This window comes from Triticum urartu, chromosome 3 (assembly GCF_003073215.2).
Source record: "Triticum urartu cultivar G1812 chromosome 3, Tu2.1, whole genome shotgun sequence".
Classification (NCBI taxonomy): domain Eukaryota; kingdom Viridiplantae; phylum Streptophyta; class Magnoliopsida; order Poales; family Poaceae; genus Triticum; species Triticum urartu.
Genome location: NC_053024.1, coordinates 690167024 through 690184255, shown reverse-complemented (window position 1 = coordinate 690184255; position 17232 = coordinate 690167024). Strand labels below are relative to the sequence as shown.

Here is a 17232-nt window from a genome sequence, read left to right as displayed (position 1 = left end):
CCGGTAGCCTACAGTGTTCTGCCATCGCCTGCCACAGAGCCACCGCTCACAGACATATGCAAAATGCATGGAACATGTCGTTGCACTTGGTCGCACACACTGTCTGAGAACGTGTCCACAAAATTCATATATCTGCTAATAGCTTGAGCCAGACCAGTTGAGCTGAACCCGACTGCGCCCGGCGTAGCAGGCCGAGTGCTATGTAAAGGGAGGAGAGGCATGCGGCTAGGTATCGATGATCAACTGAAGCATGGCTACATTCCCCTCCACCCTTGCTCTTCATCCTTGAATTCCCTTTTGGATTTGTATGCCTATTGTATCCAAAGTGTAATCTGAATCCGGTGTGAAAGAATGAGTCGACGTGAACACAAGCCGAATCCGATGCTACAACTCCAAATGGCTTTGTACGTTGCTGACTGGACAGAGGAAAGGCGGTGATCCATGTCGACGGCGACTCTACGCGGTTAAATGTGTAGCCAGAATGGTAGAATCTCCTGCCCGTGACCCGCGTGCACCACGAGTTATGTTCTCCTACTCCCTCCCATGGTCTCACCGTCCAGCTTGAGGATGCAAAATTCACTAACATCACTTGGTTCGGTACAAGAAGGTTTCCACTTCTATATAGATTAGTGGAACTATTGATTTAGGGTTTAGGAAAAGTTTACAAATTAGCAAATTTTAATGGAGGTTAAAGGTGGAGGTTAGAAGTTACCTTTTTCTATCAAAAGGGTAATATTGTTTAGCTTCCAAATAAATCTATTCAAAACGTTTGATTTGCATGCTAATATGGCGATAGCCTTTTAAGTAACTTTATTATTCCTGCGAAATATTTAATCAGGGCCCGGGTAGACCCCACTAGAAAAAAGGCGTCACAAAGTCACAGTACATTTCACCATACTTTGAGTTTCGTCGTCACATTCTCAATGTTGATATTCCAATAAGTTTTACACATAAGGACGCATCTCAGGTCAACTACGCAGTAATTATACATATTGATTTTGCACAGATTCATATACATTGGACCATTACCTATCATGAAGAAGTAGAGATTCATCACCAAACCATATTTAATCCTTGTCCCTGTGGATGACCTGAAGCTTGACCCCATGTTTGAAGTTGAGCACGATCCCATACTGAAACTCTAGCGGTGACTCCATGGCTTTTGAGTGACGAAACACGTAGTGGCTATACAAATGAATGATGGCGAGCTTGATCTCTTGGATCGCAAACTTCTCCCCGATGCAGGCCCTTGGACCAATGCCGAAGGGGATGAAGGCGTAAGGATGCCGACACTTCTCCTCATTGCCAGCAGGGTCAAACCGCTCTGGCCTGAATTGCTCTGGCTCCGGAAAGTTAATGGGGTCCTTTGCAAGTACACCAGGTGCCAACCACACCCATGTGCCCTACATTCATAGAAAGAGGTTGAAACTTTTGGTTCTGTTAGTATCTAAGAATTCGATCACATTCTACATGTCAACAATTAAGTAACATATAAATTGAGTATTGTAAAAAAAACTATATACAGGGAAAAAGGAAAATGAGTGAATGACAGGTTGAAACTCTAAGATGCATACATACATACATACATACATACATACATACATACATACATACATACATACATACACTCGTTTTCCTTTTGGTTGCCGCTACACCTCCCGAAAGAAAGGTGTCAGAGTTTATTGGTGACTTGGAGATACTCATTTCTGAGTTGGCTTGGTGAAGGTGAAGAGACCATTATTTTGGTCCGACACCTTTGCTATCAAGGATGGCTGTCAGACCAGGTTATGGAAAAATATATTGTTGGGCAATGCCCCTCTAGGACACCAATTCCTAGTTTGTTTCATTTTATGCACACTAATCATACATGATGCAATCAAGGGAAACCTTAGTGTCTCCTCCTAAGGTTGTCATTCAGGCAGGGACCTAATTGGTTTGAATCTGGCGGCAAGGAATGCCTTACTTCAATGCCTAGCAAATGTTAACTTGCCACGGTGAAACAAAGAGTTATTATGGATTTCCAGCATAATTAGGCAATTTTCAAGCTAATTCTATGTGCCTGACTCTTGTACGTTCTGACGTAATAAGTAATAATAAATAACCTAGAAACTAAAAATCACATTAAAGTTTAAATATATAGGGTAATTTTAACTAGTAGAGAAAATCATGCTAAGTGGATCTATCATGTGAGTAATAAGTAGCTCTTTTTGTTACAAAGACAAAACAATAATTACACGTCTTTTCTTTGAGTGGCATATTGCTCATAATGCATTGCCTGTCACTCATGTTGCTTCTAACCCGCGACGGGGGATTATATGAAGCTCATATCAAAGAGAGTTGTTCATAGCGGCATGTAAATATGCCATTGCTGTGTAGACAGCCAAAAAGGTGTATGCAGCATGAATGGCGGTTTGGTCTTAATTTGGACCAGCTTAGATTTTTCTTTCTCTCGAGGATACATTTGTTCAAGACGTGTATGTATTCCCATATTCCATAGGCTGTGTGCATGAGTTGTATTCAGAGTGCAAAGCTTTGAATCAAATAAAATTGGTTTGATCGAAAATGTATACCTTGGGAAGGACATAGCCACCAATCTCCACTCTCTCCAATGTTTCTCGGGCCACCAATGGCGACACCACGTAGAACCTCATTGATTCCTTGACCACCTGAATTTCATGACAGGTGGATGCACCACATCAATCAAACTTAATAAAATGAGCTCATCAACTTCATTAATTAATGAACATGCCAGTGATCACGGCCATGAGTGCTTGCCTGATCGAGGTAAGGGAACCTGCTCTTGAGATCATCGGCCGTGGGCACGCGACCGCGGGGGCCGAACGCGTCTATCTCCGTGAGCAGCTTCTCCTCTACCTCCGGGTGCTTGGCGACGAGGTAGACCACCGAGGACAGCGTGAACGACGTTGTCGCCGACCCGACGAGGAGGTGCTCGTAAGTCAGCGCGCTCACGTAGTCCGGAGTGAGCAGCTCCTGCACTGCCGCGCCGCCCCGCTCCCTCGCCCCGAGGACCACGGACAACAAGTCCTTGCGCTGCTTCGACGCCGGCTCGCGCTCCCTCGCCGCCATCAGGTCGGCGACGATGACGTCCATCTGGCTGCTGAGCTCGTGGTTCACATGATCGATCTTCCAGTCGGCCGTGCCGGGTATCCTCTTGAGCACCTGCCGGAACGGCTGTTGCAGGAATGGCACGAGGTTGCCCACTATGATAGACAGCGACCCGGACAGGTCCATCTTGAGCGACGTGGTCGCGTGCAGGTGCATTTTCACGAACTCCTCCGACACCTTCACGGCCGTTCCGCCGTTCTTGACGCCAGCGCCAGCCTTGCCATCAATGTCTGTCGACACCGGCTCTCCGGACAGGCCAAAGTCTGCGCCGAAGGCCGCGTGCCCGATGACGTCGGTGAAGAGGGTCAAAGCCAGCTTTGAGAAGACGACCTCGTCTCCTTCATCGAGATTCCTCGCCGCGCGCTCGATGTAGGACTCCATGGTCGGGATGAGGCCGGCGAGGTGAGACGGTTGGTAGAGGGAGATGATGATGTTACGCATCGTCGTCCACCTCAAACCTCTGACATACAAGCACACATGCATTATTTCATTTCCTGTGGTTCTACCGGCCGGCCAGGTGGCCTCTACTTATGTAAACCGTCCATCCGTTTATTGGTCGTAGTCGTACTGTGGCTGCATTAATCATGTGTGCAATGTGTTCTCATTGTATTCTAGTTTACTATATATGTGACTTGGTCATATGGAACTACATAATTACCGATGTAGATTTATGAGAATTTGCTAAAATGTTGTCTCTCTCTACTCAATCTATTCTGAATGCAGCATATTCTCTCTCTCTCTCTCTCTCTCTCTCTCTCTCTCTCTTGTCTGTGTGTGTACGAAAACACATAAGAGCCAACACAGTCTACCATGTTGACATAGAGCTTCTTTTAATGCAGTGTGACTAAATCTTATAATATATGTATGTTTTAGAAGGAGTTGAGTCTATTGGGTATTTACATTGTTCGCCAAACTTTGGAAAATACAATTGAAAGAATCACATAGCATATTAAATTTGTGAACGGATTCATGAATGAACAAACTTGGAATCATCGCTACATGCGACTGATTGAAACGGTCAAAGTTTAGCTATTCAAACTTTTGAGTATCTATGCAAGAACAAACCCAATAACTTATTATGTTTACATGCCGATGTAAATGGTGATACCAGCCATGTATTGGAGACGGTTTTAGATCCAATTGTCTCTATCTAGTCCATTGTCACTGCATCATACCAGACATGGATATTTACATATGTACATATTTGTATCTATAATCTCAATCACTATAATTAGGATCCACCATATAATTAGTTAATGAAGTGAAGAACATAATTTAAACTTTTTTTCTCTTGTTCAATAATATAACATAATATTATCTAATTAATTAGTTGGCCACCCTCGTTGGCGTCTCACATGTTTGTCCTAACTTTGCATTTATCTTAATTTTTAGCATTTATTTACTAAATATGTTTAACTTTGACACGTCTTTAAACTAATTGACTAGTTTTCTCTCTTACTAGAATTTATAATTGATTTACTGTTGGTTTGAGTAAGCCCGATGGCGAGGTGGAGTTGTGTATGCTTGTTGACGTCTCATCGTGTTTCCCCAACCTTGTAATTTCGTAAGAATTATTATGTTAGAAATGTAATTTTCCCTTTTAGTTTTGATAAAATTGATCATATTATAAACACTGATTGACTCTAACTTATATCAAACCTTCTGATGAATTCATCAATTTATGTATGGTTACCCTGGTCTAGAGTGAAGAGAAAAACTCATGCAGTCTGAATTGTGCTGATTTGCTGACATCAGCACTTATGTTAGCTGTGACTTCCGGCTACCTTCAGCTCTGATTATCGATATTGGTTTTATATTTTTTTGCGGGTGATATTGGTTTTATATAATAACCTATGAATTCTTGGGCACTATAATCAGGACCTAGCATATTAGAATAATAACAATAATGATGATGACGATGATGATAAAAACAATAACAACAACAATAAAATAGACATGAAGATGAATGCTGCGGTTTGTTTATCTTTTTATTCTTTGACCGCAAAGGCTCTTCACCTGAATATTTTTTGTTTCTTCAGAAAGGTCCAATTTTACAAGATCACGTGGAACGCGAGGAAAGGAAGTCAGATTACCCATAGTTAGTTACCTGGAGAAGAAGAGGCCTTTCTGATGTATGGGGGAGTTTGCAATGGCCGAAGGCATGCTCCGGTTAGAAATGCTCTTGAACTTCTTGATGCCTGCTTCCTTGCAGAGCTCGGCATCTGCCACCACGATGAGCGGCTGCCTTCCCATGTGGAACCTGCATATGAACCCAATCAAAACCACTGGTACTATATTTTTACTTAATAGTAATTGCAATAATACGTGGGTCACCTGAAGACCGGGCCATGCTTCTTGGCGAGCATGGAGAAAACGTCGGGGCCGTGCTCGGCGAGCAGGTGGACGTGGCCGATGAGTGGCAGCAGCACGGGTCCTGGCACATGCCGGACTCTCCAGTAGGGCTCGTAGAGATATGCCACCACCAGGAAGCCGACGGCCATGGCCACCAGCGTGAGCGCGTACTCCTCCACGACACTGACCATCTCCATGGATCTCTCTTCCACGCCGGCCGTATTGCTGTGCGCGTCAGCGCGTGTGTGTCACACAGGACAGAGGACACCCTCGTTGCGTGATACCTGGCTACATATATGTCCATGGCATTGGTACTATCGAACGTATTTTATGCTACCTGTAACTGCCAGAGCACCGATTTTCTACCGCTGTTATCCTCTTCACTGATTGCCTGATTGGTGGTATCAGTCAAGCTTAGGAGTAGATGCCAATGGGACGGCCTGGTGCTATCAGTCCCTTGTCTTTGCCTTTTTGCACTCTACTGGTGGCGGGGGCAGGACGAGATGCAAGTTGCCAGCTCTTGCCCTCATCTACATCGGTTGATATATACGAGGGCGCCTGAAGCGCAGTGCGTCTCAATCAAAACATACGTGGGCGATGAGGCAAACATACACTACTACGTACATTGCTCATATGTCAGGTGCCTGAATTTTATTTATGTTTCAGTTACTTTTTTCTAGACCCTTAGATTAATATCCAACGGAGAAAGTGACGTGCTTCCCAGGGGTGAGTCTGCACGGTGCACGCTGCCTCTCGAGTCGAACAAAAGCTTCATGACAGGTCCGTTTCTTGTTGGCATTGACCCATCATACAACGAACCAACCTGTGGTTGGATGGTTAGAGGGATAGTAGTATCCCGGCGATGCACTTTCAGTGGGAAGAGATGTTCCTGTCGAGGACGAGGCGCCTACGGTGACTTCGTAAATCTCAAGATGATATGCCGGCTCAGTCTCTCGGAAGCGTTCATAGAGGTAGGGTGTGCGTGTGTATGTTCATAGGGGTGAGTGTATGAGCGCTTGCGTCTGTATTGTGTTACGAAAAAAGACACACTATACATGCACGTAGTTGCATGCAATGCAAGTTTTCTTTCCGGGATGTGGATGCATGCAAGTTTTGCATTTCTGCTGATGCTACAACATGTACGAGCGTAATCTCATCATATCTTGGAATGCATGATTGTGCTGCTGCATCTTGATTGGAAAGAATTTTTAAACATGACTGGTAACTACGCATATTGACTCATGATGTGTACAAATCTCCATATTCTTTAGTCTTGCACCAGAAAAAAATATAGTCGTCTTCTTGTTCTCCACAATGAAACAATATAATTTATAATTACTAAAAAATACATTTAATTTATGTCTGCATGTAATATCTCTGGTTATATCTGAACTACACATGTCCAAATCGTACCTCAAAGAAGAAATGCACAAAGCAAAAATCAAAGAGGAACATGTTTCTTTCTAAGAAAGAAAGTGATCAAAGTCATGTTACTAACAATAGAAATGAACAAAGACAAAAAAAATAAGAAACTATACCTTACTAAAGAAAATCGAATTATGGAGACGGCTTCACCCTATGAAATTTAGAAAATGCAAGTTAATTACACACGAAATTAACAAATCATAAATACTTGTTGTCAAACTCTTCTCATATACACACAAATTGAATATATTGAAAATTTGCACGCAAATTACACAAAACTGGCAGTTTTTTCGTACTGTGCAATAAACAATTGTAAACTAGTAGAACTTCAGTACTAATTATTATTTAAAGAGACCAATTGTAGAAATGAGTTTCATTTCAAGTCCCTAACATAATATTAAATATTGACACATGACTGCAAAAAAAATCATGATGGACAAATATAGGAGAAAATCCGACAACCAAAGTTTCACTAAGCAACAACAAGAAAAAAAGAACCATTTTTTTTCTTGTTGGACACTTTTTCCTTATTGGTAAATAAATAAATAAACTAATGAGAACATAAACTAACAACAAAAACATATATTATTCTAAGGTAGAATGAATTAAGGGCATCATTATTAGCCTTAATGAAAAGCAAATGAAGAAATAAAACTTAAAACAAACGATGACTAAAACTTGCGCACGTGTTTCATAGAACTTCCACTGGTCAACGTTATGCTAGAAGAAACATATATATTATGGAGATTGTTTCAACCCCAAAATAAACAACAAGAAAATAGAAAAGGAAGTTAATATTATACAACTATGCCTAAAATGAACAAATCATAAAAGATTATTTACACTCTTTTCTTATATTCAATAATTAGACTATATCTCTTTGTATTGTCCAAGTGTAAACTATTGGAACTTCAATACAACTAATGATTTAAATATATAAATTAGGAAATGAATTATATTTTAAGTTCATCGCAAACTTAAGCAAGGACATATGACTGCTACATCAAACCACCACAACATGCACAAAAATAGGAGAAAATCTAACGGCCAAAAAATCAACTAATCCACAACAAATAGCGGAGAAAACATTAGTGTATATGAGAAAATAAACAGTTTTTTTATTTTGTGTCAGTCATTTTTTCCTTGTCATCAAAGAAAGCAATATATTTTAGGAAACAAAATATTTTTCTGAGGTAGAATGAATTAAGGATTTAGGTGTTACCCTAAAGGAGGAAATTTTTGAAGAAAGAAACATTAATGATGAGAAAAACTTGCACATAGGTTCATAGAATTTGCATTGTACCACAATATGCAAGAAGAAACATATCGTTGTGCAATTTTCAAATAATTGTATGATTTGCACACATATTGCATAGAACTACATGTATATATCCATGTGTATACTGAATGTTCAGATAGCATAATAACAACACTAAAGATTGACATGAATGAATGGGCACACACACACACACACACACACACACACACACACACACACACACACACACACACACACACACACACATGGAAACACCTACGTGTGTGGTGCGCGCTCACAGAAGAACAATAAATTGATCGAACTTGGACATAATAACCTCCCCCCCCCTCCACCACGCGCTCATAGAAGAGAACAATAAAATTGTATTTGAGGCTTACATTACGATGCCCCCCCCCCCCCCACACACACACACACACAGACACGCACACATGTAATGGCAGAAATCAATTGAAACAAAAAAAGGCAAACTAAAACTAAAAAAAGGAACAATATAAAACAAAAAAGACGAAAACAAAAAAAAGTTCCAAGGAAGAATGGATCAAGCAGGGCATTGGTATTACCATACCAGAAGGAAGAAACTGGAAATAAACACTTAAAAAATATGATCACATAAAAAACTGCACACAATTGATACGAAAATTGCATTATTTCATATATGCAAAAGTACATGCTACCATCGGCCGGTGGATAGTTTTAAAAGATCCGTCGCCTTGCGAGCCACTCATTAGATATGAGACAATCTAGTGGCTGTGTGCCGTCCTTTACTTTGCAACAAAAGCCTTGTTGCGGAACCTTTTGTAATAGAGATCATATTACAGAAATTTTTGCAACAATCATTGTGCTGCAAAATGTTTTTCAGCAGAGATCATGTTCATAGACGTCTTTAGAATCTTTTTGCAGTAGAAATCTTGTTGCAGAAATATTTGCAACGGAGGTTGTGTTGTAGATTTTTTTTGCTGCAGAGATCATGCTGCGGAAATGTTTGTAGACATTTTTTGCAGTAGAAATCATGTTGCATAAACATTTATAATTCTTTTTTGCAATGGAAGCCTTGATGCAGAAAATTTATGCAACGAAGATAATGTTGCAGGAATTGTAGTGCGGCGGCACCAGAGGTTGCGAATGAGCTCAAGGAGGCCACAGCCATGGATGCCGGTGCTCCTTTGGAACGCCGCGACGTGGAACGACAGGAGATGGCGGTCGAGGCTCCAGCGACAGCGGGCGACGGCGGGGCGGTACAGTCCGTGCGTTGGTGCTGCTCGAGTTAGAGGCGACGCTGATTGAATCGGTGTGTGTGTGTGTGTGTGAGAGAGAGAGAGAGAGAGAACATGGAGGAGGAAGGAAATGAGGAGGGACACGCGCGGCCGAGCACTTGCTCACCCACGACGGTGATAGGGCCTCAGGAGGCATGGTTCAGTTGGTTGTGGCTGCGCACGTAGGCCATGGGCGTGTTTGGTTGCCCGCATTAGGCCCAGCCTGGCCCGCGCGGGAAGAAAGTGGCCCGTTTGATTGCCTGCATTCACTGTGCGGCCTGCATCGCACGAACCTTAAAGCACGTCCAGGCCAGGCCCAGGAGAAACGCCCGAATCGGCAATAGCTCGCGAGCCTGGCTGAGGCGAGCGCACAAGGTGGGCCACTTGCACGAGGGGAGATGGGAGGGATACGAGCTGGTATGCAGCCTGTGCGTGCTTATCTTCTTGTACCTCGAGTAACCTTCCCTCTAATTCTGTTCTTCCTATCACCTTTCGATCTACACAACGGTGCTTCGATTCGAGGTAAGCTCTATACGGAAAAGATGCACCTCGATGCTACGGTTCCATTCAGTCGATCGGTTCGTAGTTTCGTCGACCGTAAGTTCTTAATTTCATCTTCCCGTTTGAAGCTGTTCTTGACGAATTTTGTCAGATTCATCGCGCACGATCGATCGTTTGAATTTTCCTTTGACCAGCAGCCTAATCTCGCAGTTCCTCACAACATTCGTGTTGTAAGTTTTTGGTTTCGACGATCGTAGCTTCATCTGTCCTTGAACATCAGCTTACTGTACTCACCCCGCCATGTCGAGATCCTTTGTCCACGTCCTCATCCTCGCCTTCTTCTACTGCAATGCCACAGCGGTTGCCGCGTCGCTCGTCGTCATCGTCCTCATCCTCGTCCTCGCCATCCGCCATGACAAGAAGGGGAAGGACAGCCGCTGGGTCGTCGTGCCCCTGCGGCTGGTCATGGTGTTGGACCTGCTCAGCCTCATGGGCGCGTACAGCGCCGGCACCTGTCGGGACAAGATCTCAACCGTCTACTCTGCGGTGCTGGTGGCCATCGTCTTCCTCTACATCCTCATTCTCAAGACGATGGACTACTGGGACAAGAACTCCAGCACCGGCACCGGCACCGGCTCCTCCTCTGTCAAATGTCTTTGCGCGATCACCACAACTAGTTCGCCGACGGTGTCACTCGCCGTGCCGCCGACGGGGTCATGTTGGGGAACGTAGTAATTTCAAAAAAATTCCTACGCACACACAAGATCATGGTGATGCATAGCAACGAGAGGGGAGAGTGTTGTCCACATACCCTCGTAGACCGAAAGCGGAAGCGTTAGCACAATGCGGTTGATGTCGTCGTACGTCTTCACGGCCCGACCGATCAAGCACCGAAACTAAGACACCTCCGAGTTTTAGCACACGTTCAGCTCGATGACGATCCCCGGACTCCGATCCAGCAGAATGTCGGGGAAGAGTTCCGTCAGCACGACGACATGGGGACGATCTTGATGTTCTACTGTCGCAGGGCTTCGCCTAAGCACCACTACAATATTACCGAGGACTATGGTGGAGGGGGGCACCGCACACGGCTAAGAGATCAATGATCAACTGTTGTGTCTGGGGTGCCCCCTGCCCCTGTATATAAAGCAGCAAGGGGAAGGAGGTGCGGCCAGGCAAGGGGCGCGCCAGGAGGAGTCCTGAGTAGGACTCCCCCCCTTTCCATGTTGGACTAGGACTTGGGGGGAAGGAGATGAGAGAGGGAAAAGGAAAGGGGGGGGCGCCGACCCCCCTCCTTGTCCAATTCGGACTTGGGGGGGGGGGGGGGGGAAGGGCCGCGCGGCTGCCCCTTGGCCTCCTCTCCACTTCCTCCACTAGGCCCATTAAGGCCCATTAGGTTACCGGGGGTTTCCGGTAACCTCCCGATACTTCGGTAAAATGCCGATTTCACCCGGAACACTTCCGATGTCCAAACATAGGCTTCCAATATATCAATCTTCATGTCTCGACCATTTCGAGACTCCTCGTCATGTCCGTGATCATATCCGGGACTCCGAACAACCTTCGGTACATCAAAATATATAAACTCATAATGAAACTGTCATCGTAACGTTAAGCGTGCGGACCCTACAGGTTCGAGGACAATGTAGACATGACCGAGACATGTCTCTGGTCAATAACCAATAGCGGAACCTGGATGCTCATATTGGCTCCTACATTTTCTACGAAGATCTTTATCGGTCAGACCGCATAACAACATACATTGTTCCCTTTGTGTTCGGTATGTTACTTGCCCGAGATTCGATCATCGGTATCTCAATACCTAGTTCAATCTCGTTACCGGCAAGTCTCTTTACTCATTCCGTAATACATAATCCCGCAACTAACTCATTAGTTGCAATGCTTGCAAGGCTTAAGTGATGTGCATTACCGAGAGGGCCCAGAGATACCTCTCCGACAGTCGGAGTGACAAATCCTAATCTCGAAATACGCCAACCCAACAAGTACCTTCGGAGACACCTGTAGAGCACCTTTATAATCACCCGGTTACGTTGTGACGTTTGGTAGCACACAAAGTGTTCCTCCGGTAAACGGGAGTTGCATAATCTCATGGTCATAGGAACATGTATAAGTTATGAAGAAAGCAATAGCAACAAACTAAACGATCAAGTGCTAAGCTTATGGAATGGGTCAAGTCAATCACATCATTCTCCTAATGATGTGATCCCGTTAATCAAATGACAACTCATGTCTATGGCTAGGAAACATAACCATCTTTGATCAATGAGCTAGTCAAGTAGAGGCATACTAGTGACACTCTGTTTGTCTATGTATTCACACATGTATTATGTTTCCGATTAATACAATTCTAGCATGAATAATAAACATTTATCATGATATAAGGAAATAAATAATAACTTTATTATTGCCTCTAGGGCATATTTCCTTCAGTCTCCCACTTGCACTAGAGTCAATAATCTAGATTACACAGTAATGATTCTAACACCCATGGAGCCTTGGTGTTGATCATGTTTTGCTCGTGGAAGAGGCTTAGACAGCGGGTCTGCAACATTCAGATCCGTATGTATCTTGCAAATTTATATGCCTCCCACTTGGACTAAATCCCGAATGGAATTGAAGCGTCTCTTGATGTGCTTGGTTCTCTTGTGAAATCTGGATTCCTTCGCCAAGGCAATTGCACCAGTATTGTCACAAAAGATTTTCATTGGACCCGATGCACTAGGTATGACACCTAGATCGGATATGAACTCCTTCATCCAGACTCCTTCATTTGCTCCTTCCGAAGCAGCTATGTACTCCGCTTCACATGTAGATCCCGCCACGACGCTTTGTTTAGAACTGCACCAACTGACAGCTCCACTGTTCAATATAAACACATATCCGGTTTGCGATTTAGAATCGTCAGGATCAGTGTCAAAGCTTGCATCAATGTAACCATTTACGATGAGCTCTTTGTCACCTCCATATACGAGAAACATATCCTTAGTCCTTTTTAGGTACTTTAGGATGTTCTTGACCGCTGTCCAGTGATCCACTCCAGGATTACTTTGGTACCTCCCTGCTAGACTTATAGCAAGGCACACATCAGGTCTGGTACACAGCATTGCATACATGATAGAGCCTATGGCTGAAGCATAGGGAACATCTTTCATTTTCTCTCTATCTTCCGCGGTGGTCGGACATTGAGTCTTACTCAATTTCACACCTTGTAACACAGGCAAGAACCCTTTCTTTGCCTGATCCATTTTGAACTTCTTCAAAACTTTGTCAAGGTATGTGCTTTGTGAAAGTCCAATTAAGCGTCTTGATCTATCTCTATAGATCTTAATGCCCAATATGTAAGCAGCTTCACCGAGGTCTTTCATTGAAAAACTCTTATTCAAATATCCCTTTATGCTATCCAGAAATTCTATATCATTTCCAATCAATAATATGTCATCCACATATAATATCAGAAATGCTATAGAGCTCCCACTCACTTTCTTGTAAATACAGACTTCTCCAAAAGTCTGTACAAAACCAAATGCTTTGATCACACTATCAAAGCGTTTATTCCAACTCCAAGAGGCTTGCACCAGTCCATAAATGGATCGCTGGAGCTTGCACACTTTGTTAACTCCCTTTGGATCGACAAAACCTTCTGGCTGCATCATATACAACTCTTCTTTTAGAAATCCATTCAGGAATGCAGTTTTAACATCCATTTGCCAAATTTCATAATCATAAAATGCGCCAATTGCTAACATGATTTGGACAGACTTAAGCATCGCTACGGGTGAGAAGGTCTCATCGTAGTCAAACCCTTGAACTTGTCGAAAACCTTTTGCAACAAGTCGAGCTTTGTAGACAGTAAAATTACCGTCAGCGTCAGTCTTCTTCTTGAACATCCATTTATTCTGAATTGCTTGCCGATCAATGGGCAAGTCAACCAAAGTCCATACTTTGTTCTCGTACATGGATCCCATCTCAGATTTCATGGCTTCTAGCCATTTTGCGGAATCTGGGCTCACCATCGCTTCTTCATAGTTCGTAGGTTCATCATGATCTAGTAGCATGACTTCCAGAACAGGATTACCGTACCACTCTGGTGCGGATCTTATTCTGGTTGATCTACCAGGTTCGGTAGTAACTTGATCTGAAGTTTCATGATCACTATCATTAGCTTCCTCACTAATTGGTGTAGGTGTCACAGAAACCAGTTTCTCTGATGTACTACTTTCCAACAAGGTAGCAGGTACAGTTACCTCATCAAGTTCTACTTTCCTCCCACTCACTTTTTTCAAGAGAAACTCCTTCTCTAGAAAGGATCCATTCTTAGCAACGAAAGTCTTGCCTTCGGATCTGTGATAGAAGGTGTACCCAACAGTTTCCTTTGGGTATCCTATGAACACACATTTCTCCGATTTGGTTTCGAGGTTATCAGGTTGAAGCTTTTTCACATAAGCATTGCAGCCCCAAACTTTAATAGATATGCAAATTTATTCGTATTGCAGAACCGCGGCTATATTTTGAGTGTTCAGACCTCACGATATTTACTATGCTATATGCCTACATGATTGTCTCTTATACGATTGCGATTGACTCTTCTAGTCCAAGCCCCTGCCCCCCTATCGCCATTTTCTGGCTCCGTCCCTGTACATGCAGGAAGAATAAAAAAGACACCTGCACTGGCTGCATGCTGCTTCGGGGACTTCTCTACATGTACTGCCTGCATGCCAGTTTGCCTACTTTTCAAGCTAACTCAGCAATTGCCGTGCGTTGTTGTTATGGGAGTCGAACAAATATCAACCAAATAAGAGGAGCACAAAGAAACATGGTGCTCCGAGATCACGGGACACTACAATCTTTATCTATCAACATGTTATTTTAAGCTACGTTTTAATCAATTGCAGAGAGACACAAAGGAGACTCGTGCAGAGATTTGTAATTTGTGGCAGTTTCTTTGATCAAAATCGACGATGGCCGCCCAAGCTCCTCGTAGAAAATAGTACCAGCAAAAGAAAATGTGTGATACTTCAATAACTGTGACATTGTAGCAAGCGATTGACAGACAAAAAGGACAGAGTAGCAGAAAACAATGGCAACCACGACCTCTTCAATGCAGAAATCCTCTGAGCCAAACGCCATTCAAAAACTCCTAGTAGTTCAGACCATCATAGCTACTATGCAGAGGCCAGCGTGTTTTTGTGTGTGCGTGTTTGTGTTGGGTGTGTGATTCCCAGCTATGTAGAGGCCGGGTGTGTGCTTATTATGTTTGTATCCACTTGATAATCCATTGTGAGACAATAAAGTTTGTAAGAGAATAAGCGTTTCTACTCCCTCGAGGGGAGCCGCGATCTGTATATATTGATGATGGCCGAAGCCAAGCCTTGGCGTACAAGGAAGATTACAAGGAGTTTGAGTAGAATACATAAAAGGAAAGGAGTCGGAGTTTACATGGAACAATATTCTCTAACACCCTCCCTTAATCTTAACTATCTTAGATTAAGATTACTCTTGAACTCCTCAAATGGTCTTGCTGGTAAAGCCTTTGTAAAGCCGTCTGCCACTTGATCCTTAGAGGGAATAAACCGTATTTCAAGTTTCTTTGCTGCAACCCTTTCTCGCACAAAATGAAAATCAATTTCTATGTGCTTTGTCCTTGCATGAAACACAGGGTTTGCAGACAAGTATGTTGCTCCCAAGTTACCACACCATAAACATGAGATACGATTTTTCTTGATCCCCAATTCCTCAAGAAGTGATTCGACCCAAATGATTTCAGTAGTTACATTCGCCAAGGACTTGTATTCAGCTTCTGTGCTTGATCGTGACACAGTAGCTTGCTTTCTAGCACTCCAAGAAATAAGATTGGACCCGAAGAACACTGCAAAACCTCCAGTTGATCTTCTATCATCACTGCATCCTGCCCAGTCAGCATCAGAGAATGCACTCACAAGAGAGGAGCTAGAACGTTTGAAATGAAGTCCTGTTCCCATAGTATGCTTCACATATCTTACAATTCTCTTGACAGCTGACCGATGTGCAGAAGTGGGAGCATGCAGATATTGACAAACCTTATTAACAGCAAATGAGATATCTGGACGTGTGAGAGTTAAATATTGTAATGCTCCCACAGTACTTCTATACCTTGTGCTCTCTTCTTCTTGAAGTGGCTCACCTTCATATGCTGAGAGTTTTTCTGAGGAAGATAAAGGTGTAGGTACTGGCTTGCAATTCTTCATTCCCATGCGAGACAAAAGCTCAATGATATATTTCTCCTGATTTAACACAATACCATGTTGAGTCTTTCTGACTTCAATCCCGAGGAAGAAATGCAAGTCACCTAGGTCTTTCAAGGCAAGCTCTGAGCTCAAGTCATGTAGAAGTGCATTAGTAGCATTTTGTGAAGAACTTGCAACTATGATATCATCAATATATATAAGCACAAAGATGACTAATCCAGCCTTGTTATAAGTAAACAAAGACATGTCAGCTTTAGAGGCAATGAAACAAAGATATTTCAACTGTAAGCTTAATCTGGAGTACCATGCTCTGGGTGCTTGTTTTAGACCATAGAGTGCCTTATCAAGCTTGCAAACATACTGTGGTAACTTCGTATCCTCATATCCAGGTGGTTGTCTCATAAACACTTCCTCTTCCAGAACACCATGCAAAAACGCGTTTTGTACATCTAGCTGTCTTAGGCTCCAACCCTTAGATACCGCGACGGCTAGCACAAGTCTGATAGTTGCAGCTTTCACAACAGGACTAAAAGTGTCCTAATAATCAATACCATAACGTTGCTTAAAGCCCTTTGCAACTAGACGTGCCTTATACCTGTCAATGGAGCCATCTGCCTTCTTTTTAACTCTGTACACCCATTTGCAATCGATGATATTTTTGCCTTTTTGGTTTGGTACAAGATGCCAGGTTTTGTTCCTCATAAGTGCAGAATACTCCTCATCCATTGCCTTCTTCCACTTAGGATCGTCAAGTGCACTACTCAACGTTGTTGGTTCTCCTGAAATACACAACATTCCATATGGTATAGTTCCATCTTTTCTTATTTTAGGATTCCGAATACCTTTCTGTAGATGTGTCATAACTCGTGAAGAAGCTACTGGCTGGATCTCAGGAATACTGACCATAGAAGATCCTGGCGAGTCTGCATGCGCTGACACAGGAGAATCTGTCGCCTCCTGCGCAGATGATCCTGCAGCCGCTGGTGCGGCCGCCTCCCCGATATGCACATGAGGGCCAACCACCCGGGCCGGCACAGCAGATCCACTGCCC

The 17232-nt window shown here is 43.3% G+C and overlaps 1 protein-coding gene across 1 annotated transcript; it reads right to left on the bottom strand.

Moving 5' to 3' along the window:
* Positions 1-1067: 1067 nt before the first annotated feature.
* LOC125547187 (cytochrome P450 711A1) lies at positions 1068-5675 on the bottom strand. The gene is made up of 5 exons (XM_048711169.1): positions 5461-5675; positions 5234-5386; positions 2776-3586; positions 2571-2666; positions 1068-1403 (listed from the first exon to the last, which is right to left on the bottom strand). Exons 1-5 carry the CDS (start codon positions 5673-5675, stop codon positions 1068-1070), a joined length of 1611 nt encoding a protein of 536 aa, XP_048567126.1.
* Positions 5676-17232: the final 11557 nt, after the last annotated feature.

What these genes read in the sequence shown, in the direction of transcription:
- LOC125547187 (XM_048711169.1), bottom strand. Translation starts at nt 5,675, where the DNA reads ATGGAGATGGTCAGTGTCGTGGAGGAGTACGCGCTCACGCTGGTGGCC. An exon ending in AAAGGCCTCTTCTTCTCCAG is followed by an intron (nt 3,587 to 5,233) that starts GTAACTAACTAT and finishes CTTGTATGTCAG; the next exon opens with AGGTTTGAGGTGGACGACGA. An exon ending in GTGGCTATGTCCTTCCCAAG is followed by an intron (nt 1,404 to 2,570) that starts GTATACATTTTC and finishes CTATGAATGTAG; the next exon opens with GGCACATGGGTGTGGTTGGC.